Below are 26,428 nucleotides of genomic sequence, written 5' to 3' on the forward strand. Positions count from 1 at the left end.
AGCGATTAAAGTCTTCCTTTGTGTGTCTCTTCTTTGTGCAGGTTATTGGAGCAAGGTGGTGGTGTGAAGAAGTCCAGCAAGGCAGTAATCTTTCCTCTGTAAGTAGCTGTCTTTATTGCTGTTTATGCTGGATTCATCATTAATATAGTAAGTGCAAGTGATTAAAGTCTTCCTTTGTGTGTCTCTTCTTTGTGCAGGTTATAGGAGCAAGGTGGTGGTGTGAAGAAGTCCAGCAAGGCAGTAATCTTCCCTCTGTAAGTAGCTGTCTTTATTGCTGTTTATGCTGGAATCATCCTTAATATAGTAAGTGCAAGCGATTAAAGTCTTCCTTTCTGTGTCTCTTCTTTGTGCAGGTTATTGGAGTAAGGTGGTGGTGTGAAGAAGTCCAGCAAGGCAGTAATCTTCCCTCTGTAAGTAGCTGTCTTTATTGCTGTTTATGCTGGAATCATCCTTAATATAGTAAGTGCAAGCGATTAAAGTCTTCCTTTGTGTGTCTCTTCTTTGTGTAGGTTATTGGAGTAAGGTGGTGGTGTGAAGAAGTCCAGCAAGGCAGTAATCTTCCCTTTGTAAGTAGCTGTCTTTATTGCTGTTTATGCTGGAATCATCCTTAATATAGTAAGTGCAAGCGATTAAAGTCTTCCTTTCTGTGTCTCTTCTTTGTGTAGGTTATTGGAGTAAGGTGGTGGTGTGAAGAAGTCCAGCAAGGCAGTAATCTTCCCTCTGTAAGTAGCTGTCTTTATTGCTGTTTATGCTGGAATCATCCTTAATATAGTAAGTGCAAGCGATTAAAGTCTTCCTTTGTGTGTCTCTTCTTTGTGTAGGTTATTGGAGCAAGGTGGTGGTGTGAAGAAGTCCAGCAAGGCAGTAATCTTCCCTCTGTAAGTAGCTGTCTTTATTGCTGTTTATGCTGGAATCATCCTTAATATAGTAAGTGCAAGCGATTAAAGTCTTCCTTTCTGTGTCTCTTCTTTGTGCAGGTTATTGGAGTAAGGTGGTGGTGTGAAGAAGTCCAGCAAGGCAGTAATCTTCCCTCTGTAAGTAGCTGTCTTTATTGCTGTTTATGCTGGAATCATCCTTAATATAGTAAGTGCAAGTGATTAAAGTCTTCCTTTGTGTGTCTCTTCTTTGTGTAGGTTATTGGAGCAAGGTGGTGGTGTGAAGAAGTCCAGCAAGGCAGTAATCTTCCCTCTGTAAGTAGCTGTCTTTATTGCTGTTTATGCTGGAATCATCCTTAATATAGTAAGTGCAAGTGATTAAAGTCTTCCTTTGTGTGTCTCTTCTTTGTGTAGGTTATTGGAGTAAGGTGGTGGTGTGAAGAAGTCCAGCAAGGCAGTAATCTTCCCTCTGTAAGTAGCTGTCTTTATTGCTGTTTATGCTGGAATCATCCTTAATATAGTAAGTGCAAGTGATTAAAGTCTTCCTTTGTGTGTCTCTTCTTTGTGTAGGTTATTGGAGTAAGGTGGTGGTGTGAAGAAGTCCAGCAAGGCAGTAATCTTCCCTCTGTAAGTAGCTGTCTTTATTGCTGTTTATGCTGGAATCATCCTTAATATAGTAAGTGCAAGCGATTAAAGTCTTCCTTTGTGTGTCTCTTCTTTGTGTAGGTTATTGGAGCAAGGTGGTGGTGTGAAGAAGTCCAGCAAGGCAGTAATCTTCCCTCTGTAAGTAGCTGTCTTTATTGCTGTTTATGCTGGAATCATCCTTAATATAGTAAGTGCAAGTGATTAAAGTCTTCCTTTGTGTGTCTCTTCTTTGTGTAGGTTATTGGAGTAAGGTGGTGGTGTGAAGAAGTCCAGCAAGGCAGTAATCTTCCCTCTGTAAGTAGCTGTCTTTATTGCTGTTTATGCTGGAATCATCCTTAATATAGTAAGTGCAAGTGATTAAAGTCTTCCTTTGTGTGTCTCTTCTTTGTGTAGGTTATTGGAGTAAGGTGGTGGTGTGAAGAAGTCCAGCAAGGCAGTAATCTTCCCTCTGTAAGTAGCTGTCTTTATTGCTGTTTATGCTGGAATCATCCTTAATATAGTAAGTGCAAGCGATTAAAGTCTTCCTTTGTGTGTCTCTTCTTTGTGTAGGTTATTGGAGCAAGGCGGTGTTGTGAAGAAGTCCAGCAAGGCAATAATCTTCCCTCTGTAAGTAGCTGTCTTTATTGCTGTTTATGCTGGAATCATCCTTAATATAGTAAGTGCAAGTGATTAAAGTCTTCCTTTCTGTGTCTCTTCTTTGTGCAGGTTATTGGAGTAAGGTGGTGGTGTGAAGAAGTCCAGCAAGGCAGTAATCTTCCCTCTGTAAGTAGCTGTCTTTATTGCTGTTTATGCTGGAATCATCCTTAATATAGTAAGTGCAAGTGATTAAAGTCTTCCTTTGTGTGTCTCTTCTTTGTGTAGGTTATTGGAGCAAGGTGGTGGTGTGAAGAAGTCCAGCAAGGCAGTAATCTTCCCTCTGTAAGTAGCTGTCTTTATTGCTGTTTATGCTGGAATCATCCTTAATATAGTAAGTGCAAGTGATTAAAGTCTTCCTTTCTGTGTCTCTTCTTTGTGCAGGTTATTGGAGCAAGGTGGTGGTGTGAAGAAGTCCAGCAAGGCAGTAATCTTCCCTCTGTAAGTATCTGTCTTTATTGCTGTTTATGCTGGAATCATCCTTAATATAGTAAGTGCAAGCGATTAAAGTCTTCCTTTGTGTGTCTCTTCTTTGTGTAGGTTATTGGAGCAAGGTGGTGGTGTGAAGAAGTCCAGCAAGGCAGTAATCTTACCTCTGTAAGTAGCTGTCTTTATTGCTGTTTATGCTGGATTCATCATTAATATAGTAAGTGCAAGCGATTAAAGTCTTCCTTTCTGTGTCTCTTCTTTGTGCAGGTTATTGGAGTAAGGTGGTGGTGTGCAGAAGTCCAGCAAGGCAGTAATCTTCCCTCTGTAAGTAGCTGTCTTTATTGCTGTTTATGCTGGAATCATCCTTAATATAGTAAGTGCAAGCGATTAAAGTCTTCCTTTCTGTGTCTCTTCTTTGTGCAGGTTATTGGAGTAAGGTGGTGGTGTGCAGAAGTCCAGCAAGGCAGTAATCTTCCCTCTGTAAGTAGCTGTCTTTATTGCTGTTTATGCTGGAATCATCCTTAATATAGTAAGTGCAAGCGATTAAAGTCTTCCTTTGTGTGTCTCTTCTTTGTGCAGGTTATTGGAGCAAGGTGGTGAGGTGGTGGTGCAGAAGATGGAGAAAAGGACAGTAATCTTCCTTTTCGATGATTTTTTTGTGCTTGTTTCATCCTAATGCAGTGCATGCGATTAAAGTCCTCTTTTCTGTGTCTCTTCGTGCAAGTTATTGGAGTAAGGTGGTGGTGTGCAGAAGTCCAGCAAGGAAGTAATCTTCCCTCTGTAAGTAGCTGTCTTTATTGCTGTTTATGCTGGATTCATCCTTAATATAGTAAGTGCAAGCGATTAAAGTCTTCATTTGTGTGTCTCTTCTTTGTGCAGGTTATTGGAGCAAGGTGGTGAGGTGGTGGTGCAGAAGATGGAGAAAAGGACAGTAATCTTAAATTTCTATTATTTTTTGTACTTGTTTCATCCTAATGCAGTGCATGCGATTAAGGTCCTCTTTTCTGTGTCTCTTTGTGCAGGTTATTGGAGCAAGGTGGTGAGGTGGTGGTGCAGAAGATGGAGAAAAGGACAGTAATCTTCCTTTTCTATGACGTTTTGTGCTTGTTTCATCCTAATGCATTGCATGCGATTAAAATCCTCTTTTCTGTGTCTCTTTGTGTAGGTTATTGGAATAAGGGACGGTGCAGAAGTCCAGCAAGGCAGTAATCTTCCCTCTGTAAGTAGCTGTCTTTATTGCTGTTTATGCTGGATTCATCCTTAATATAGTAAGTGCAAGCGATTAAAGTCTTCCTTTCTGTGTCTCTTCTTTGTGCAGGTTATTGGAGCAACGTGGTGAGGTGGTGGTGCAGAAGATGGAGAAAAGGACAGTAATCTTCCTTTTCGATGATTTTTTGTGCTTGTTTCATCCTAATGTAGTGCATGCGATTAAAGTCCTCTTTTCTGTGTCTCTTTGTGCATTGGAGTAAGGTGGTGGTGTGCAGAAGTCCAGCAAGGCAGTAATCTTCCCTCTGTAAGTAGCTGTCTTTATTGCTGTTTATGCTGGATTCATCCTTAATATAGTAAGTGCAAGCAATTAAAGTCTTCCTTTCTGTGTCTCTTCTTTGTGCAGGTTATTGGAGCAAAGTGGTGAGGTGGTGGTGCAGAAGATGGAGAAAAGGACAGTAATCTTCCTTTTCGATGACTTTTTGTGTTTGTTTCATCCTAATGCAGTGCATGCGATTAAAGTCCTCTTTTCTGTGTCTCTGTGCAGGTTATTGGAGTAAGGGGGGGGGGGTTACAGAAGTCCAGCAAGGCAGTAATCTTCCCTCTGTAAGTAGCTGTCTTTATTGCTGTTTATGCTGGATTCATCCTTAGTAAGTGCAAGTGATTAAAGTCTTCCTTTCTGTGTCTCTTCTTTGTGCAGGTTATTGGAGCAAGGTGGTGAGGTGGTGGTGCAGAAGATGGAGAAAAGGACAGTAATCTTCAATTTCTATTATTTTGTGTGCTTGTTTCATCCTAATGCAGTGCATGTGATTAAAGTCCTCTTTTCTGTGTCTCTTTGTGCATTGGAGTAAGGTGGTGGTGTGCAGAAGTCCAGCAAGGCAGTAATCTTCCCTCTGTAAGTAGCTGTCTTTATTGCTGTTTATGCTGGATTCATTCTTAATATAGTAAGTGCAAGCGATTAAAGTCTTCCTTTCTGTGTCTCTTCTTTGTGCAGGTTATTGGAGCAAGGTGGTGAGGTGGTGGTGCAGAAGATGGAGAAAAGGACAGTAATCTTAAATTTCTCCTGTGTGCTACTCAAGGAATCGAATCATGGATTAACTTTGTCCTTTAGCCTGGAGACTGAGTATGTAAATTTTGACCATGCCTTCTCTGACTGGACCGATTCCGTTTTCTTTACTCAGTCCAGCCTACGAGACGTCTTTCAATTCTCTCTCTGACTAATTGTCAAACTTCTCATGGATTATTGGATTTTTGCAGTAATAATTCGCTCTTCCGTGGATTTCTATCTAATTGGGGTGGAGGCGGCAGTCTCTGCCAGCCCAATTCCTCATCGTTGCTGCTTTCCCACGTTAAGGGATTCGTAATTCGGCTGCTTGGGGCGCTGGACGATCCAGCCAGCTTTCGGAAGCGGCTTTGCTGCCTGCCCTCTGTTTCACTTCGGCGCGTTTGGGTTAGTGAGCCTCCCAGCGCCATTTTCGTGCTGGATAGCACCCGCCTGCTGGCGCGGTCGAATCCTGGGCTGTTGCCTGATCAGGCTGCCCCCCCCCTCCCTCTCTCGTTCAGTTGCCGGAGCGGCTGCCAGGCGGGCTGCGTGGATCGGCAGTTGAGTTTCCCTGCCGTTTGCAATTCAAATTTCGCGCCCTTGCTGCCGGTCGCCATTTTGGAGGGCGATTTCGCACATGCGTGGGATGCCCGAAGGAGATGAGGTGAGCTATTTCGCGCATTGGAGTCTGCGCAGTTCTGGCGATCCTCCCCTTTCCCTCACTCGAGGCTGCTGACTCAGAGAGGAGGTCGCTTTGTCTAAGCCTCTGCTTCCACGTGGCGACTTGGTGGTGGTGCGCAATTTGGATCCTTTTGTTTCAGTGATTGAGCTCTTTCAAATATCTCATATCATGGCTGATCAATCAGTAGCTAAAGGTACTGTAGAGCCAGTTTCAGAGCCCCGTTCCCCTGGCGGGGGAGGGGGGGGGGCGCTAGCCCTAGGCCTGGCAGGGCCGCCACCAGGGCCTCCAGTAGTAGGCCTCGAGCCTCATCCGCTGCCCGGGACAAGTCGCATAAGCGCAAAGACAAGGCCCAAGTTCTACCAAAGGCTTCTGGGGCTCCCATTTGTCCATCCCCGGTTCTGATTCCACAAAGTGTCTCTCCGGTGCTTGTAAATGAGCAGGGTTGGTCCCCTGATATTCAGCTGCCCCAGGCTCCACTCCCTGAGGTGGGGGTTTTTGGGCCTCGTTCTCCCCCGGTTATTTCTGAGGCTAGTGGGGCTTCTCTTCGTTTGCCCCCGCGTGCTGGGCCCTCTGCCACATTCATGCCCACAGCTGCAGGCCTCAGGCCTATGGAGGGCCAGGATTTGGGCCTTCCTGCTGATTTATACCTCATGATATCTGAGGCTATTTCTAAAGGGGTGGATGCAGAGTTAATGCGTAGGGCCCAGGCTCCTAGGCCCATTGCGGCCCACTCGGGCCTAGCTCCCCAGGTGGTGCAGGGGGATTCTTCCCTTCTGCAAACAGATCCTCCTTCGCCTCTACCCTCGGTATTCAATGAGGAATCGGCCTTAGTGGAGGAAGGTGAACTTATTGATAGGGAATTCTCTGATGACAAAGGCCTACCTAGAGACCAGCCTACTGCCCCCCGGCTATTCCGGCATGCTCTTTTCAAATCTTTACTGTATAAGGCCAAGACCACCACCCACATGGGGGAGGCGGCTTCTAAAGAGAGTACAGCTGTGGGTTTGGATGCCACCGAGCGTCTCTTTGCTGAACAGGTGGCCTTGCAGGATGTTATTCCATCTCCCAAGCTCTTTCTTGATCTGATTCAAAAGCAGTGGGATCAACCGACTGCGGTTAATCCTCCCGGGACAGGGGATAGGAAGCTATACACATCTACTCCAGAATTGGAGGGTCTCCTTCAGTTTCCCACCGTGGATGCCCCTATTGCTGCTCTTGCTTCGCCAGCATTAATTCCTTCTGAAATTTCAGAGGGTTTGAAGGCTGAGGATCGCAAGGCCAAGACGGTCATTCGCAAGACCCATCAGGCTTGGGCCTGGGTTTTACGCTCAGCTACTGCGGCTTCCTTCTTTAATAGGACCTCTTTGGTTTGGCTTAAGCAGTTACAGGGTAGGCTTGCCCTGGAGGAAATGCGCCTTCATCAGGATATCACCAAGCTGATGGCGGTATTGGAGTTTTCAGCGGATGCCACCCTTAGTGCAGCAAAGTTTGCCTCCCGGGCCGTAGTCTCTAATGTGGCATCTCGGCGTTTGCTATGGCTTCGTCATTGGCAGGCTGATGTCAAGTCCAAGTGGTGCCTAGCATCTACGCCCTTCAAAGGCGGTGCCTTGTTTGGTTCAGTCGTGGATCCCATCCTCATTGAGACAAGGGATAAGCGCAAGGTCCTCCCTTCTACCAGTGGTCGTGCCAAAAGAAGGCAGCAGCCTTACAATAGGCAACAGCCCTTTCGGACTGGGGACTTGGGATTTGCCCCTGCTCCCTATGTCCCCAACTACACCAGGGGGTTTTCCCAGGTGCAGGATCGCAGCCAGGACCGCGCCGGAACCAGGGATAGGGGTCGCCAGCAGAATCAGGCGCAGTCCCAGAATAGGACTGTGGAGCAGGCAACCGGTCCTTTCGAAGGTACCGGTGACTCGCACGGGGTAGGACCCATAGGGGGGTGTCTCCTGGCCTTTGCTCATCAGTGGGCGGAGCTCACGTCAGATGCCTGGGCCCTTCAGGTTGTGAGACTGGGCCTCACTGTAGAATTTCTCTCCATCCCCCTGAGAAGGTTCATCAGGTGCCCCGTGCCCAGGTGCCCGACAAAGCAGCGCCTCATGGATGCCGAGATACACCATCTTCTCACCATCAGGGCCATAGAACACGTGCCCAAGGGGCAGGAAGGCCTAGGGTTCTATTCCATCTTGTTCCTAGTACCAAAGAACTCCGGGGGATGGAGGGCTATCCTAGATTTGAAACGGCTCAATCGTTACATCAAATACCAAAAATTCAAAATGCAGTCTCTCAAGAGCATATTGGTCTCCATCCGCCAAGGCGACATGATGACTTCAGTAGATATCAAGGAAGCGTACCTCCATGTGCCATACATCCGGCGCATCAGAAGTTTCTGCGGTTCCACTTCAACGGCTGCCATTTTCAATATCGGGCCTTGCCTTTTGGCCTGTCCTCGGCCCGCGCATGTTCACCAAGCTCCTGGCCGTGGTGGCAGCCTCCCTTCACTCAATTCCAATACGCGTCAATTGTTATTTAGACGACATATTGGTGCTATCGCCTTCTCGAGACCAGGCCCTGCGAGATCTGCAAGTCATGATGGACTCACTGCGCAGTCATGGTTTTGTCCTCAACCTACCCAAAAGCCATTCTCCTGTGTGCTGCTCAGGGAATCTAATCATGGGTTAACTAAACCCTTTAGCCTTGAGACTGAGTATGTAAATTTCTAGACCACGCCTCCTCTGGCTGGACTGTTTCAGTTTCTTTACTCAGTCCAAAGCCTACGAGACATCTTTCAATTCTCTCCTTGACTAATTGACAAACTTCTCAGGATTATTGGATTTGGTAGTATTAATTCTTCTGTGGATTCTTTCCATTTGTGGGGTAGTGGCGGCAGTTGTCTGCCAGCCCGATTCCTCATTGTTGCTGCTTCCCCTGTAAGGGATGTTTGTTTCTGCAGCTGGAGCGTGAGACGATCTCGCCGTTTTGGAAGCGGCTTTGCTGTCTGCCCTCCCCTTGTTTTCGGCGCATTGGGGCACTGAGCCTCCCAGCGCCGCTTCTTTTGTGCCAGATAACACCCGCCTGCGGGCGCGGTCAGATCCTGGGCTGTTGCTTGAAGGGGCTACCCCCCCTTCCCTCCGCCTACCTCCCTTGTTCTCTCGCCGGAGCGGCTGCCGGAGGGCTACATAGATCGGCTATTGAGGTTTCTCTCTGCCGTTTCACATTTGAATTGCGCGCCTTTGCTGCCGGTCGCCATTTTTTGGAGTGAGTTCACAGATGCGTGGTAATGCCCAGGATGAGAAGGCAGATTTCTTTCGCGCGCTGGAGTCTGCGCACTTCTACCACCCCTCCCTTTTCCCTCACTCGAGGCTGCTGACTCAGGGAGGAGGTCGCTTTGTCTCTGTCTCTGCTTTCACGTGGCGTTTTTAGTGGTGGTGCTCAATTTGGATTCCTTTGTATCAGTGATTGAGCTCTTTCAAATCCCTCATACCATGGCTGATCAATCAGTAGTTAAAGGTACTGCAGAGCCAGTTTCAGAGCCCCGTTCCCCTGGCGGGGGGGGGGGCCTAGCCCTAGGCCCGGCTGGGCCGCAACCAGGGCCTCCAGTAGTAGGCCTCGAGCCTCATCCACTGCCCGGGACAAGTCGCATAAGCGCGAAGACAAGGCCAAGGTTCCCCCGAAGGCTTCAGGGGCCCCCATTTGTCCACCTCCGGTTCTGATTCCACAAAGTGAATCTCCGGTGCATGTTACTGAGCAGGGTTGGTCTCCTAATATTCAACTTCCCCAGGCTCCTCTCCCTGAGACGGGGGTATTTGGGCCTCGATCTCCCCCAATTATTTCTGAGACTAGTGGGGCTTCTCTTCGCTCCCCCCACGTGCTGGGCCCTCTGCCACATTCACGCCCACAGCTGCAGGCCTCAGGCCTCTGGAGGGCCAGGATTTGGGCCTTCCTGCTGATTTATACCTCATGATCTCCGAGGCTATTTCGAAAGGGGTGGATGCAGAATTAATGTGTAGGTCCCAGGTTCCTAGGCCCGTTGCGGCCCACTCAGGCCTAGCTCCCCAGGCATTGCAAGGGGATTCTTCTATCCTGCTAACGGATCCTCCTTCACCCTTACCCTCGGTGTTCAGTGCAGATTCCGCTTTAGTGGAGGAAGGTGAACTCCTGGATAGGGAATTTTCTGATGACGAAGGCCTCCCTAGAGATCAGCCTACCGCCCCTGGGCTATTTAGGCATGCTCTTTTTAAATCATTGCTGTATAAGGCCAAGACCACCACCCACATGGGGGAGGCGGCTTCTAGGGAAAGTACAGCTGTAGGTCTGGATGCCAATGAGCGTCTTTTCGCTGAGCAGGTGGCCTTACAGGATGTTATTCCATCTCCCAAACTCTTTCTTGATTTGATCCAGAAGCAGTGGGATCAACTGACTGCTGCTAATCCTCCCAGGGCAGGGGATAGGAAGCTATACACGTCTACTCCAGAGTTGGAGGGTCTCCTTCAGTTTCCCACCGTGGATGCCCCTATTGCTGCTCTTGCTTCGCCGGCATTAATTCCATCTGAGATTTCAGAAGGGTTAAAGGCCGAGGATCGCAAGGCCGAGACGGTCATTTGCAAGACTCATCAAGCTGCGGCTTGGGCCTTACGCTCAGCTACTGCAGCTTCCTTCTTTAATAGAACTTCCTTAGTTTGGCTTAGGCAATTACAGGATAGACTGTACCCGGAGGAAACGCGCCTCCATCAGGATGTCACCAAGCTGATGGCAGCATTGGAATTTTCTGCAGATGCCACCCTTAGCGCAGCAAAGTTTGCATCCCGGGCCGTAGTTTCTAATGTGGCTTCCCGACGCTTGCTCTGGCTTCGCCATTGGCAGGCTGATGTCAAATCCAAGTGGCGTTTAGCGTCTACGCCCTTCAAGGGCGGAGCCTTGTTTGGTTCAGTGCTGGATCCCATCCTCATTGAAACATGGGACAAACGCAAGGTCCTTCCCTCTACAAGTGCTCGTATCAACAGAAGACAGCAGCCCTACAATAGGCGGCAGCCCTTTCGGACTGGGGACTCGGGTTTCGCCCCCGCTCCCTACGTCCCCAACTACACCAGGGGGTTTTCCCAGGCACAGGATCGTGGCCAGGACCGAGCCAGCACCAGAGATAGGGGTCGCCAGCAGGGTCAGGCGCAGTCCCAGAATAGGAGGTCTTTCCGAGGAACTAGCAATCGGTCCTTTCGAAGGTACCGGTGACTCGCAGGAGGTAGGACCCATTCGGGGGGCGACTCTTGGCCTTCGCTCATCAGTGGGTGGAGCTCACATCAGATGCTTGGGCGCTTCAGGTCGTGACCCTGGGTCTCACTCTAGAATTTCTATCCTTCCCCCCGAGAAGGTTCATCAGGTGCCCCGTACCCAGGTGAGCATCGAAGCGGCGCCTCGTGGATGCCGAGATACGTCAACTTCTCACCATCAGAGCCATGAGCCAAGGTGGTGTGGTGGTTAAATGCAGCACTGCAGGCTGACTGCTAGATCAGCAGTTCAGCGGTTCAAATCTCACCGGCTCAGGGTTGACTCAGCCTTCCATCCTTCCGAGGTGGGTAAAATGAGGACCCGGATTGTTGTTGGGGGCAATATGCTGACTCTGTAAACCGCTTAGAGAGGGCTGAAAGCCCTATGAAGCGGTATATAAGTCTACTGTTATTATTATTATTATTATTATTATTATTATTATTAAGTACCCAAGGGGCAGGAAGGCCTAGGGTTCTATTCCATCTTGTTCCTAGTACCAAAGAACTCCGGGGGATGGAGGGCAATCCTAGATTTGAAATGGCTCAATCATTATATCAAATACCAAAAATGCAAAATGCAGTCTCTCAAGAGCATATTGGTCTCCATCCGCCAAGGCGACATGATGACTTATATAGACATCAAAGAAGCGTACCTCCATGTGCCCATTCATCCGGCGCATCGGAAGTTCCTGCGGTTCCACTTCAATGGCCGCCATTTTCAATATCGGGCCTTACCCTTTGGCCTGTCCTCGGCCCGCGCACGTTCACCAAGCTCTTGGCCGTGGTAGCAGCCTCCCTTTGTTCGATTCCAATACGCGTCAGTTGTTATTTAGACGATATATTGGTGCTGTCACATTCCCGGGACCAGGCCCTGCAAGACCTACAAGTCATGATGGACTTCCTGCGCAATCATGGTTTTGTCCTCAACTTGCCCAAAAGCCACTTGCGCCCGACTACGTCCCTACTTCATCTGGGGACCACCATCAACTCTGTGACGTGCTAAATTTTCCTGTCTCCGGAGAGGTGACAGAGGATACAACACCTGGCGCGTCATGTGCTGTCCCAGAGGCGGTTACCGCTGGTGACATTGTCCAAGCTGCTGGGAAAGATGATATCCTGCATCAGCGTGGTTCCCTGGGCCAGGTTCCATGCGCGTCCGCTCCAGTGGTTTCTTCTACCCTTCCAGAGAGCACATACCAGTCACTCCCAGATCAAAGTGCGACTTCCGAGCAAGGTCCGTCGGTCCCTGCATTGGTGGATGTCCTCCAGTTCTCCTGTGTGCTGCTCCGGGAATCCAATCATGGGTTAACTTAGCCCTTTAGCCTTGAGACTGAGTATGTAAATTTCTAAACCACGCCTCCTCTGGCTGGACTTCCTTCCTTTCCTCAGTTCTCTTTACTCAGTCCAAGCCTACGAGACCTATTTCAATTCTCTCTTGACTAATTGACAATTTCTCAGGATTATTGGATCTATTAATGGATTTACTTTTGGTACTTTGCTGTGGATTCTTTCTGATTGGAGGTAAAGCGGCAGTTCTGCCAGCCAATTCCTCTCCTTTGCTGCTTCCCTTGTAAGGATATCGGGTTTCTGCAGCCGGAGCGTAAGACGATCTTGCCATTTACAAACGGCTTTTCTGTCTGTCCTCCCCTTGTTTCAGCGCATAGAGACACTGAGTCTCCCAGCGCCGCCTTTCCCATGCTGGATAGCACCCGCCTGCGGATGAGGTCAGATCCGAGGCTGTGAACTGACGGAGCTATTCCTCTCCTCTCTCTGCCTACCTCCCTCGTCCTCTCGCTGGAGCGGCTGCCGGAGGGTTGCATGAATCGGCCATTGGGATTTCTCCTTGCCGTTTGCATTTGAATTTCGCGCCCTTGCTGCTGGTCGCCATATTTGGGAGTGATTTCACGCATGCGTGATAATGTCCGGGGATGAGAAAGCAGATTTTTTTCGCACGCTGGAGTCTGCGTACTGCTGCCACCCCTCCCTTTTCCCTCACTCGAGGCTGCTGACTCAGAGAGGAGGTCGTTTCTCTCTTTGTCTCTGCTTTCACGTGGCATTCTTGGCAAGAGGTGCACAATTGGATTCCTTTGTTTCAGTGATTGAGCTCTTTCAAATTCATACCATGGCCGATCAATCAGTAGTGAAAAGTACTGTCGAGCCAATTTCCGAGCCCGTTCCCCTGGCAAAGGGGGGGCTAGCCCTAGGCCTGGCAGGGCCGCAACCAGGGCCTCCAGCAGTATACCTTGAGCCTCTTCCACTCCTCGGGACAAGTCGCATAAGCGCAAAGACAAGGCCAAGGTTCCCCCAAAAGCATCTGGGGCCCCCATTTGTCCACCTCCAGTTCTGATTCAACAAAACGTTTCTCTGGTGCGTGTTACTGAGCAGGGTTGGTCTCCTGATATTCAACTCCCCCAAGCTCCCCTTCCTGAGGCGGGGGTATTTGGGCCTCGTTCCCCCCCAATTATTTCGGAAGCCAGTGGGGCCTCTCTTCGTTCGCCTCCTCGTGCTGGGCCTTCTGCCACATTCACGCCCACAGCTGCAGGCCTCAGGCCTCTGGAGGGCCAGGATTTGGGCCTTCCTCCTGATTTATATTTCATGATCTCCGAGGCTATTTCTAAAGGGGTGGATGCAGAGTTATTGCGTAGATCCCAGGCCTCTAGGCCTGTTGCGGCCCACTCAGGCCTAGCTCCTCAGGCATCGCAAGGGGATTCTTCCATTATGCGAACAGATCCTCCTTTGCCTTTACCCTCTGTTTTCAGTGCAGAGTCTCCCTTGTGGAGGAAGGTGAAATCCTTGATAGGGAATTTTCCGATGACGAAGGCCTCCCTAGAGATCAGCCTACTGCCCCCGGGCTATTCAGGCATGCTCTTTTTAAATCCTTACTGTACAAGGCCAAGACCACCACCCACATGGGGGAGGCGGCTTCTAAGGAAAGTGCTGCTGTTGGTCTGGATGCCACCGAGCGTCTCTTTGCTGAACAGGTGGCTTTGCAGGATGTTATCCCTTCTCCCAAGCTTTTTCTTGATTTGATCCAGAAGCAGTGGGATCAACCGACTGCAGTTAATCCTCCTGGGTCAGGGGATAGGAAGTTATACACATCTTCCCCAGAGTTGGAAAGTCTCCTCCAGTTTCCCACTGTGGATGCCCCCATTGCTGCTCTTGCTTCACCGGCGTTAATTCCTTCCGAGATTTCAGAAGGATTAAAGGCTGAGGACCGCAAGGCCGAGATGGTCATCCGCAAGACCCATCAGGCTGCAGCTTGGGCCTTACGCTCCGCTACTGCAGCTTCCTTTTTTAATAGAACTTCCTTGGTCTGGCTTAGGCAACTGCAGGATAGACTGGACCCGGAGGAAATGCGCCTTCATCAGGATATCACCAAGCCGATGGCGGCTCTGGAATTTTCTGCAGATGCCACCCTTAGCTCGGCGAAATTTGCATCCCGGGCCATAGTTTCTAATGTGGCCTCTCGACGCTTGCTCTGGCTTCGTCATTGGCAAGCTGATGTCAAATCCAAGTGGCGCCTAGCATCTACGCCCTTCAAGGGCGGAGCCTTGTTCAGTTCAGTGCTGGATCCCATTCTCATTGAGACTCGGGATAAACGCAAGGTCCTTCCCTCTATCAGTGCTCGTATCAATAGGAGGCAGCAGCCTTACAATAGGCAGCAGCCCTTTCGGTCCGTGGACTCGGGGTTTGCTCCCGCTCCATATGTCCCCAACTACACCAGGGGATCTTCCCAGACTCAGGATCATGGCCAGGACCGCGCTGGAGCCAGAGACAGGGGTCGCCAGCAGGGTCAGGCACAGAATAGGAGGTCTTTCCGAGGAACGGGCAACCGGTCCTTTCGAAGGTACCGGTGACTCGCAGGAAGTAGGGCCCATAGGAGGGCGTCTTTTGGCCTTCGCTCATCAGTGGGCGGAGCTCACATCGGACGCCTGGGCCCTGCGGGTGGTGAGCTTGGGTCTCACTCTAGAATTTCTGTCCATCCCCCCGAGAAGGTTCATCAGGTGTCCCGTGCCCAGATGCCCATCCAAGCGGCGCCTTATGGACGCCGAAATACACCATCTTCTCACCATCAGGGCCATAGAAGCGACATGATGACTTCAATAGACATCAAAGAGGCATACCTCCATGTGCCCATTCATCCGGTGCATCGGAAGTTCCTGCGGTTTCACTTCAACGGCCACCATTATCAATACCGGGCCTTACCATTTGGCCTCTCCTCGGCCCCGCGCACATTCACCAAGCTCTTGCCCGTACTAGCAGCCTCCCTTCGCTCAATTCCAATACGCATCAATTGTTATTTAGACGACGTGCTGGTGCTGTCGCCCTCTCCGGACCAGGCCCTGCAAGACCTGCAGGTCACGATGGACTCATTGTGCAAACATGGGTTTGTCCTCAACTTGCCCAAGAGCCACTTGCGTCCGATCATGTCCCTACTTCATCTGGGGACCACCATCAACTCTGTGACGTGCAAAGTTTTCCTGTCTCCAGAGAGGAGGCAGAGCATATACCACCTGGCGCATCATGTGCTGTCTCAGAGGCGAGTACCACTATTGTCCTTGTCCAAGCTGCTGGGGAAGATGATCTCCTGCATCGGCGTGGTTCCCTGGGCCAGGTTCCATGCTCGCCGGCTCCAGTGGCTTCTGCTGCCCTTCCAGAGAGCGCATACCAGTCATTCCCACATCAAGGTGCGGCTTCTGAGCGGAGCCTGACGGTCCCTGCATTGGTGGATGTCCTCCAGGCTTCTCCGAGGATGCCCGTTCAAGGAGCCGAACCGCGTTCAGGTCACGACAGACGCCAGCTTATTTGGATGGGGAGCCCACGCCCTGAACAGGGTGGCTCAAGGTCGCTGGTCGGATCAAGAGCTGACGAACAGCATAAACTGGCTAGAGCTGCGGGCCATCCGTCTAGCCCTCCTGGAGTTTCGGGACATTGTATCTCGCAACCATGTGTTGATCTTGACCGACAATGTGGCTTCCAAGACTCACATCAATCGCCAAGGGGGCACACAGTCCAGGGCTCTGATACTGGAAGCGGAAAAGTTATTCCATTGGGCAGAGCCCAGGCTCTCATCGATTCGGGCGGAACAGATCTCGGGCGAGGCCAACACACAGGCGGATTGGCTGAGCAGGGCAACTGTGGATCAGGGGGAGTGGCAACTCCACCCCATTCTCTTCCAGGAACTCTCTCGCCGTTTCGGCCAACCCGAGGTGGATCTGTTTGCACACCCGCACAATGCGCAACTTCCCCGCTTTTACTCCAGATACCAAACCCCGGGGGCGGAGGGGGTAGACGCTCTACGCAGTCCGTGGCCGGCCGGCCTTCTTTATGCCTTTCCTCCTCTCCCGATCCTTCCGTCGGTTATTCAGAAGATCTTGACGGAGCAGGCGGAGGTACTGCTGGTCGCTCCAATGTGGCCCAGACGACCCTTGTACGCAGACCTCGTCCATCTGTCCGTTTCGCGTTCTTGGAAGATTCTGGACGACCGGATTCAGCTCAACCAGGGGGCTCTCATACACCCGACCCCCCAACTATTACAATTAGCCATGTGGCACTTGAGCGGGCTATTCTAGCGGCCCTTCACTATTCTGATGAAGTCATTTCCACCATTCAAGCGGCCCGTCGCCCGTCAACTACCCGTATTTACGAGGCTACCTGGCAGGCCTTCTGTCGATGGTGCCGTCACACCGGGGTCGATCCCACCAAGGCCAAGGTGCCCCAAGTTTTGGACTTCTTACAATCCGGCCTCAACAAGGGGCTGGCACCGAACACACTTCGCTGCCAGGTCACAGCCTTGTCAACGGTGATTGGGGGAGGTCAAGGCCGCTCCTTATCTCAGCACTCGTGGGTCCAAACCTTTTTGAAGGGCGCTTCCAACTTACGACCGCCAACCGTACACCGTTATCCCACGTGGGACTTGACCTTGGTTCTCAGAGCTCTCATAGCTGCTCCCTTTGAACCTATCCACTCCATCAGCCTCTGGTTGTTGACGCTCAAGACGGCCTTTCTAGTGGCTATCACATCAGCCAGGAGGATGTCGGAGTTAGCAGTGCTTTCAGTTCGCGCGGATCTTTGCATCTTCCATCCGAACAGGGTGGTGCTTCGTTTGGACCGACCTTCTTTCCTAAGATAAATTCGCTGTTCCACAGGACACAGGAACTTGTCCTGCCGGACTTTTGCCCTCACCCCTCTCATCCTCAGGAACACCAGTGGCACCATCTGGATGTTTGCAGGGCTCTTCGCCGCTATGTGAAGCGCACGGCGTCGTTCAGAAGGTCAGAGGCACTGTTCGTTTCCTTCCAGCCTTCGTCAATGGGCCAGAAAGTTTCTTCCCATACCATCGGCCGATGGTTGAAGGCGTGTATTGCGTTGGCGTACGACAGTCACTCATGGCCGGTTCCCAGGCGGATCACCCCTCACTCGATCAGGAGTGCGGCCACCACAGCAGCCTGGGCTACGCAAGCGTCTGTAGAGGAAATATGTAGGGCGGCCACCTGGGCGTCGCCCTCACCCTTTATTCGACACTACAAGATTGATGTCTATGCCTCGGCTGAGGCGTCCTTCGGGCGGAGAGCATTGCAAAGGGTCCTTCCTTCTGCAGAGGAGCCTGACCAGCCTAGCTCCCGCCCTGGGACTTAATTGCTTTGGCATATCCCATGATTGGATTCCCGGAGCATCACACAGGAGAATGACTGTTGTCTTACCTGAACGGTCCTTCTATGGGTGCTGCGAAGGGAATCCAAACCCGCCCGCAGTTTCGGCTGGCCAGGGCTCCACCTTGATTGTGACTCTCTGACTATCTTATCTCTGACTGGACTTTACCGCTTTAGTGCCAGAATTGCCTGCGGCTTGATTGACATTGACATACTTGCTTCTTCGGCAGACTTCATGCGAGAACTGAGGAAAGGAAGGAAGTCCAGCCAGAGGAGGCATGGTTTAGAAATTTACATACTCAGTCTCAAGGCTAAAGGGCTAAGTTAACCCATGATTGGATTCCCTTCGCAGCACCCATAGAAGGACTGTTCAGGTAAGACAACGGTCAACTTCTCCCGGGAAGTCCATTCAAGGAGCCGGACCACATCCAGGTCACGACGGACGCCAGCCTGTTTGGATGGGCAGCCCACGCCCTGGACAGGGTGGCTCAGGGACGCTGGTCGGATCAGGAGTTGACAAACAGCATAAATTGGTTAGAACTACGGGCCATCCGTCTAGCACTTCTAGAGTTTCGGGACATTGTCTCACACAATCACGTGTTGGTCTTGACCGACAATGTGGCCTCCAAGGCCCACATCAACCACCAAGGAGGCACCCATTCGAGGGCTCTGATGCTGGAGGCGGAGAAGTTGCTCCATTGGGCGGAGTCCAGACTCTCATCGATTCGAGCGGAACACATCTTGGGTGTGGCCAACACACAGGCGGATTGGCTGAGCAGGGCCACGGTGGATCACGGGGAGCGGCAACTCAACCCCCTTCTGTTCCAGGAGCTCTCTCGCCGGTTCGGCCAACCCGAGGTGGATCTATTTGCGCACCCACACAACACGCAACTCCCCCGCTTTTACACCAGATACCAGACCCGGGAGCGGAGAGGGTAGATGCTCTGCGCAGTCCATGGCCGGCCGGCCTTCTCTATGCCTTTCCTCCTCTCCTGATCCTTCCATCGGTCATTCAGAAGATTTTGACAGGGCAGGCAGAAGTGCTGCTGGTAGCTCCAATGTGGTCCAGATGGCCCTGGTACACAGACCTCGTCCATCTGTCCGTTTTGCGACCTTGGAGGATCCCGGACGATTGGATTCAGCTCAACCAAGGAGCTCTCATACACCCGAACCCCCAACTGTTACAGTTAGCCGTGTGGCACGTGAGTGGGCTATTCTAGCGGCCCTTCACTATTCAGACGAGGTCATCGCCACTATTCAAGCGGCCCGTCGCCCTTCGACTACCCGTATTTACGAAGCCACTTGGCAGGCCTTCTGTCGATGGTGCCGCCGCACCGGGGTCGATCCCGTCAGGGCTTCGGTGCCTCAAGTTCTGGACTTCTTACAATCCAGCCTCAACAAGGGCCTGGCACTGAAAACACTCTGCCGGCAGGTCACAGCCTTGTCTACGGTGATTGGGGGAGGTCAGGGTCGCTCCTTATCTCAACACGCATGGGTCCGGACCTTCCTGAAAGGTGCTTCCAATTTGCGACCACCGACCGTCCACCGTTACCCCACATGAGACTTGACTTTGGTTCTCAGAGCTCTCACATCTGCTCCCTTTGAACCCATCAATTCCATCAGTCTCCGGATGTTGACTCTCAAGACTGTGTTTCTGGTGGCCATCACGTTGGCCAGGAGAGTGTCGGAACTGGCAGCGCTCTCGGTTCATGCGGATCTCTGCATCTTCCATCCGAACAGAGTGGTGCTTCGTTTGGACCCGACCTTCCTTCCTAAGATCAACTCATTATTTCACAGGACACAGGAGCTCGTCCTGCCGGACTTCTGTCCGCATCCCTCCCATCCTCAGGAACGCCAGTGGCACCATCTGGATGTTCGTCGGGCTCTCCGCTGCTATGTGAAGCGCACGGTGTCGTTCAGGAGGTTGGAGGCACTGTTCGTTTCCTTCCAGCCTTCCTCAATGGGACAAAAGGTGTCTTCCCATACCATCGGCCAATGGTTGAAGGTGTGTATTGCGTTGGCGTACGACAGTCATTCACGACCGGTTCCCAGGCGAATCACCCCTCATTCTACCAGGAGTGCGGCCACCACAGCGGCCTGGGCTACGCAAGCGTCTGTGGAGGAGATATGTAGGGCGGCCACTTGGGCGTCGCCCTCACCCTTTATTCGACACTACAAGATTGATGTCTATGCCTCGGCTGAGGCATCCTTCGGGTGGAGAGTGTTGCAAAGGGTCCTTCCTTCTGCGGAGGAGCCTGACCAGCCTAGCTCCCGCCCTGGGACTTAATTGCTTTGGCATATCCCATGATTGGATTCCCTGAGCAGCACACAGGAGAATGACCATTGTCTTGCCTGAACGGTCCTTCTATGGGTGTTGCGAAGGGAATCCAAACCCGCCCGCAGTTTCGGCTGGCCAGGGCTCCACCTTGATTGTGACTCTGTGACTAAGTTCATTTCTGACTGGACTTGACCGTGCCTAGTACCGGATTGCCTACGGCTTGATTGACATTGACATACTTATTCTTCAGCGGACTTTGTGCGAAACTGAAACAGTCCAGCCAGAGGAGACGTGGTCTAGAAATTTACATACTCAGTCTCAAGGCTAAAGAGCTTAGTTAACCCATGATTGGATTCCCTTCGCAGCACCCATAGAAGGACCGTTCAGGTAAGACAATGGTCATTTGCGTCCGACCACGTCCCTACTTCACCTAGGGACCATCATCAATTCCGTGACGTGCGAGGTTTCCCTGTCTCTGGAGAGACGGCAGAGCATACAACACCTGGCGCATCGAGTGCTGTCCCAGAGGCTGTTACCGCTCGCGACGTTGTCCAAGCTGCTGGGGAAGATGATCTCCTGCATCAACGTGGTTCCCTGGGCCAGGTTTCATGCTCGTCCGCTCCAGTGGTTTCTTCTACCCTTACAGAGAGTGCACACCAGTCATTCTCAGATCAAGATGCGGCTTCCGAGCAAACCCCGAAGGTCCCTGCGTTTGTGGATGTCCTCCAGACTTCTCCGGGGATGCCCCTTCAAGGAGCCAGAACGCATCCAGGTCACAACCGACGTCAGGTTGTTTGGATGGGGAGCCCACGCCTTGGACAGGGTATCTCAAGGACGCTGGTCGGATCAGAAGTTGACGAACAGCATAAATTGCTAGAGCTATGTGCCATCCACCTGGCCCTTCTGGAGTTTCGAGACATTGTATCACACAACCACGTGTTGGTCTTGACCAACAATATACCCTCCAAGGCTGACAGCAACCGTCAGGGGGGCACCCATTCCAGGGCTCTGATGCTGGAGGCGGAGAAGTTGCACCATTGGGCAGAGTCCAGACTCATCGATTTGGGTGGAGCACATCTCGGGCGTGTCCCACACAGAGGTGGATTGGCTGAGCAGAGCCACTGTGGATCAAGGGGAGTGGCAACTCCACCCCGTTCTCTTCCAGGAACACTCTCGCCGGTTCGGCCGACCCGAGGTGGACCTGTTTGCGCATCCGCACAATGCTCAACTGCTACGTTTTTACACCAGGCCCCAGACTCCTGGAGTGGAGAGGGTGGATGCTCTGCGCAGCCCATGGCCGGCCGGCCTTCTCTACGCCTTTCCTCCTCTTCTGATCCTTCTGTCGGTCATTCAGAAGATCTTGACAGAGCAGGCGAAAGTGCTGCTGGTCGCTCTGATGTAGTCCAGACGGCCCTGGTACGCAGACCTCGTCCATCTGTCCGTTTTGCGTCCTTGGAGGATTCCGGACGATCAGATCCAGCTCAACCAGGGAGCTCTCGTCTACCCGAACCCCCAGTTGCTGCAGTTAGCCGTGTGGCACGTGAGCGGGCTATTCTAATGGCCTTTCACTATTCCAACGATGTTATTGACACCATTCAAGTGGCCCATCCACTACCCGTATTTACGAGGCCACATGGTAGGCCGCCTGTCGGTGGTGCCGCCGCACCGGGGTTGACCCCGTCACGGCCTTGGTGCCTCAAGTTTTGGACTTTTTGTAATCTGGTCTCAACAAGGGTCTGGCACCGAACACACTCCATCGGCAGGTCACAGCCTTGTCTACGGTGATTGGAGGAGGTCAAGGTTGCTCCTTGTCTCAGAATTCGCGGGTCCGAACCTTTTTGAAAGGTGCTTCTAACTTACGACCACTGACGGTGCACCGTTACCCCACATGGGACTTGACCTTAGTTCTCAGAGCTCTCATATCTGCTCCCTTTGAGCCCATCCACTCCATCAGTCTCCGGTTGTTGACGCTCAAGACTGTGTTTCTGGTGGCCATTACATCGGCCAGGAGAGTGTCGGAGTTGGCGATGCTCTCTGTTCATGCAGATCTTTGCATCTTCCATCCGAACAGAGTGGTGCTTCGTTTGGACCCGACCTTCCTTCCTAAGATCAACTCATTATTCCACAGGACTCAGGAACTCGTCCTGCTGGACTTCTGTCCGCATCCCTCCCATTCTCAAGAACGCCAGTGGCACCATCTGGATGTTCATAGGACTCTCCGACGTTATGTGAAGCGCACGGTGTCATTCAGGAGGTTGGAGGCACTGTTCGTTTCTTTCCAGCTTTTGTCCATGGGACAGAAAGTGTCTTCCCACACCATCGGCCGATGGTTGAAGGCATGTATTGCATTAGCGTACGACAGTCACTCGTGACCTGTTCCCAGGCGTATTACTCCTCATTCTACCAGGAGTGCAGCCACTACAGCGGCCTGGGCTACGCAAGCGTCAGTGGAGGAAATATGTAGGGTGGCCACCTGGGCGTCGCCCTCACCATTTATTCGACACTACAAGATTGATGTCTATGCCTCGGCTGAGGCGTCCTTCGGGCGGAGAGCATTGCAAAGGGTCCTTCCTTCTGCAGAGGAGCCTGACCAGCCTAGCTCCCGCCCTGGGACTTAATTGCTTTGGCATATCCCACGATTGGATTCCCTGAGCAGCACACAGGAGAATGACCGTTGTCTTACCTGAACGGTCCTTCTATGTGTGCTGCGAAGGGAATCCAAACCCCCCTGCAGATTCGGCTGGTCAGGGCTCCACCTTGATTGTGACTCTGTGACTAACCTTTCACTTTTTTCTGACAGGACTTTCTTACCTTAACTTACTACCTGGATTGCCTACGGCATGATTGACATTGGCATACTACTTTGGCGGACTTTGTGCGAAAACTGAATCGGTCCGGTCAGAGGAGGCGTGGTCAAAATTTACAAATTCAGTCTCCAGGCTAAAGGACAAAGTTAACCCATGATTGGATTCCCTTCGCAGCACCCATAGAAGGACCGTTCATGTAAGACAACAGTCATTCTATTATTTTTTGTACTTGTTTCATCCTAATGCAGTGCATGTGATTAAAGTTCTCTTTTCTGTATTTCTTTGTGCAGGTTATTGGAGTAAGGGAGGGTGCAGAAGTCCAGCAAGGCAGTAATCTTCTCTCTGTAAGTAGCTGTCTTTATTGCTGTTTATGCTGGATTCATCCTTAATATAGTAAGTGCAAGCGATTAAAGTCTTCCTTTCTGTGTCTCTTCTTTGTGCAGGTTATTGGAGCAAGGTGGTGAGGTGGTGATGCAGAAGATGGAGAAAAGGACAGTAATCTTCCTTTTTGATGACTTTTTGTGCTTGTTTCATCCTAATGCAGTGCATGCGATTAAAGTCCTCTTTTCTGTGTTTCTTTGTGCAGGTTATTGGAGTAAGGGAGGGTGCAGAAGTCCAGCAAGGCAGTAATCTTCTCTCTGTAAGTAGCTGTCTTTATTGCTGTTTAAGCTGGATTCATCCTTAATATAGTAAGTGCAAGCGATTAAAGTCTTCCTTTGTGTGTCTCTTCTTTGTGTAGGTTATTGAAGCAAGGTGGTGAGGTAGTGATGCAGAAGATGGAGAAAAGGACAGTAATCTTCCTTCTCTTTGACTTTTTGTGCTTGTTTCATCCTAATGCAGTGCATGCGATTAAAGTCCTCTTTTCTGTGTCTCTTTGTGCAGGTTATTGGAGTAAGTGGGGCGGGGGTACAGAAGTCCAGCATGGCAGTAATCTTCCCTCTGTAAGTAGCTGTCTTTATTGCTGTTTATGCTGGATTCATTCTTAATATCGTAAGTGAAAGTGATGAAAGCCTTTCTGTGTCTCTTCTTTGTGCAGGTTATTGGAGCAAGGTGGTGAGGTGGTGGTGTGCAGACGATGGAGAAAAGGACAGTAATCTTCCTTTTCTATGACTTTTTGTGCTTGTTTCATCCTAATGCAGTGCATGCAATTAAAGACCTCTTTTCTGTGTCTCTTTGTGCACGTTATTGGAGTAAGGGGGGGGGGTACAGAAGTCCAGCATGGCAGTAATCTTCCCTCTGTAAGTAGCTGTCTTTATTGCTGTTTATGCTGGATTCATCCTTAATATAGTAAGTGCAAGTGCAACATGTGCAACCAGTAGTAAAAAAAATTGAATTTCACTGCTGCTTCAAAGGCAGCCCTGGGCGGAGCGTATTACAGTAGTCTAACCCAGTGAACCTTCAGGATCGCGGAAACCCTTTCAGGAATTCATGAAGTCAACAAATATTTTAAAATATCTCTGATTAATTAAAAACACAGAAACATAGAAAAAACTGATGTCATAAACAAGAGATGGTGCTCTAACAAGTCTACCCTTCGAGTTTGTTTTTGGTTTCTTTCTTATTTATTTTTATTATTTGTCCATTTTATTATTTTTCTATTTTATTTATTTTTATTTTTGTGGCAAAAGAACACTAAGCATATTTAAACCAGTTCTCCCGAATAGGTGCGAACTGGTTGAATCCCATCACTGCAAAGGTTTTTGTGGTTCACTGTCTGGTCAGAGTATATTCATAGGTTGGAATAGGGAAGAAGGTCAGCCACAATCGAGTCCAATGTTGTTTTATTTCTTCTGCAGTTAGTATTATTTAACAGGATGAAGAGGCAACAGAGTATGACCGCTAGGGCAGTCATTTTTCCTATGTAAGTAGCTATTTTATTACTTTGTGTTCTTGTTTCATCCTTAATATAGTAGTAAAGCAATTAAAGTCTTCCTTTCTGTATCTCTTTGTGCAGGCCATTCATTGGAGAAAGATGATCAGGGTGTGACTCCAACACACAAAAGGACAGTAACCTTTCTTTTCTATTATTTTGTGTGCTTGTTTCATCCTAATGCAGTGCATGCGATTAAAGTCCTCTTTTCTGCATCTCTTTGGGCAGGTTACTGGAGTAAGGGGGGGGGGGGGTACAGAAGTCCAGCAAGGCAGTAATCTTCCCTCTGTAAGTAGCTGTCTTTATTGCTGTTTATGCTGGATTCATCGTTAATATCGTAAGTGCAAGTGATTAAAGTCTTCCTTTCTTTGTCTCTTCTTTGTGCAGGTTATTGGAGCAAGGTGGTGAGTGGTGGTGTGCAGAAGATGGAGAAAAGGACAGTAATCTTCAATTTCTATTATTTTTTGTACTTGTTTCATCCTAATGCAGTGCATGCGATTAAAGTCCTCTTTTCTGTGTCTCTTTGTGCAGGTTATTGGAGTAAGTGGGGGGGGGGGTACAGAAGTCCAGCATGGCAGTAATCTTCCCTCTGTAAGTAGCTGTCTTTATTGCTGTTTATGCTGGATTCATCCTTAATATAGTAAGTGCAAGTGCAACAGGTGCAACCAGTAGTAAAAAAAATTGAATTTCACTGCTGCTTCAAAGGCAGCCCTGGGCGGAGCGTATTACAGTAGTCTAACCCAGTGAACCTTCAGGATCGCGGAAACCCTTTCAGGAATTCATGAAGTCAACAAATACTTTAAAATATCTCTGATTAATTAAAAACACAGAAACATAGGAAAAACTGATGTCATAAACAAGAGATGGTGCTCTAACAAGTCTACCCTTCGAGTTTGTTTTTGGTTTCTTTCTTATTTATTTTTCTTATTTGTCCATTTTATTATTTTTCTATTTTATTATTTTTCTATTTTATTTATTTTTATTTTTGTGGCAAAAGAACACTAAGCATATTTAAACTCAGTTTAATGATGATCAACCAACTATCTCCGCTGGAAGTTGGTTCCAAGCTTCCACCACTCTTTCTGTGAAGTCATACTATCTAATATTCTTTTTGAACTTACCTCCTGCTGTCAGTTTGAGCTTATGCCCCTGGTACTCTTGATTTTTGCTTAACAATTAATTTATAGTGTAGTAATTATTGATAGGTATAACCCACATAAACCAAAGGTTCAGTGATGGTATTCAAATAATGTAACAACCGGTTCTCTGCCCTAATGGAGTAGGCGGGGCACAGTGGTCATGTGACTGGGTGGGGGTGGCCAACTCACTGTCACTCATGTCGATGGGTGCTTCGCCTTAGCTGTTACAATGGTAATAAGGGTTAACTGGAGAGGCAGTTTCTATAAGCAGGACAATAAAGATTAGGCTGGAAACAACACCAGAATGTTTCCTTTCTGCCTTCTTTACAGGATTAGCCCTGGAAAGTGGAAAAAAACAAAGTGATATTTCTTCCAACAATCAGTTCTCCGAACTGCTTAGAAAATTAACAACAAGTTCTCCCGAATAGGTGCGAACTGGTTGAATCCCATCACTGCAAAGGTTTTTGTGGTTCACTGTCTGGTCAGAGTATATTCATAGATTGGAATAGGGAAGAAGGTCAGCCAATGAATAGACGTGGCAACTGGATCAGCCAATAAGCGCTGTTTGGAAACTGAAACAGTATTTGCTGGAGACAGCAAGGAGCCTGGCGTAGCTTAGTTTAACTTCTGTGCTAAAGCAGCAAACTAATCTGCTGCTGGAACTGAAAAACCATGCTTGTGTGTTTGCTTGTACTCTCTATCATGTTAGACAAACCATTCTTGGTATTGTATATGTGTCTTATGTGTTATTATGTACATAAAGAGAAGCTTATGAATCCTGCTGCAGGTCCTTTCTGTTACCTATAGTGGAGTCCTCAGTTTACAACCACAATCGAGTTCAATGTTGTTTTATTTCTTCTGCAGTTAGTATTATTTAACAGGATGAAGAGGCAACAGAGTATGACCGC

General features: G+C 49.8%; 2 protein-coding genes across 2 annotated transcripts in view; both read left to right on the forward strand.

Moving 5' to 3' along the window:
- Positions 1-26,428, forward strand: part of TEP1 (telomerase associated protein 1) — a 197,400-nt gene that overhangs the window by 66,894 nt on the left and 104,078 nt on the right. The window lies entirely within an intron of this gene.
- LOC148046403 (uncharacterized) lies at positions 4,450-8,191 on the forward strand. Its single transcript, XM_087712180.1, has 3 exons — positions 4,450-4,683; positions 4,783-7,414; positions 8,043-8,191. The coding sequence occupies exons 2-3, from the start codon at positions 6,094-6,096 to the stop codon at positions 8,189-8,191; spliced, it is 1,470 nt and encodes a 489-aa protein (XP_087568306.1). The 5' UTR covers positions 4,450-4,683; positions 4,783-6,093.

The sequence above is a fragment of the Thamnophis sirtalis genome, unplaced genomic scaffold (genome assembly GCF_051295495.1).
Source record: "Thamnophis sirtalis isolate CommonGarterSnake01/CBP01778 unplaced genomic scaffold, rThaSir2_p1.2 scaffold_4, whole genome shotgun sequence".
Taxonomy (NCBI): Eukaryota; Metazoa; Chordata; class Lepidosauria; order Squamata; family Natricidae; genus Thamnophis; species Thamnophis sirtalis.

Bases quoted from the DNA above. Each gene is read 5' to 3' on its own strand.
- LOC148046403 (XM_087712180.1), top strand. From the start codon at position 6,094: ATGCCCACAGCTGCAGGCCTCAGGCCTATGGAGGGCCAGGATTTGGGC. The intron at 7,415-8,042 runs GTACCGGTGACT...ATTGTTATTTAG, and splicing joins GGCAACCGGTCCTTTCGAAG to ACGACATATTGGTGCTATCG.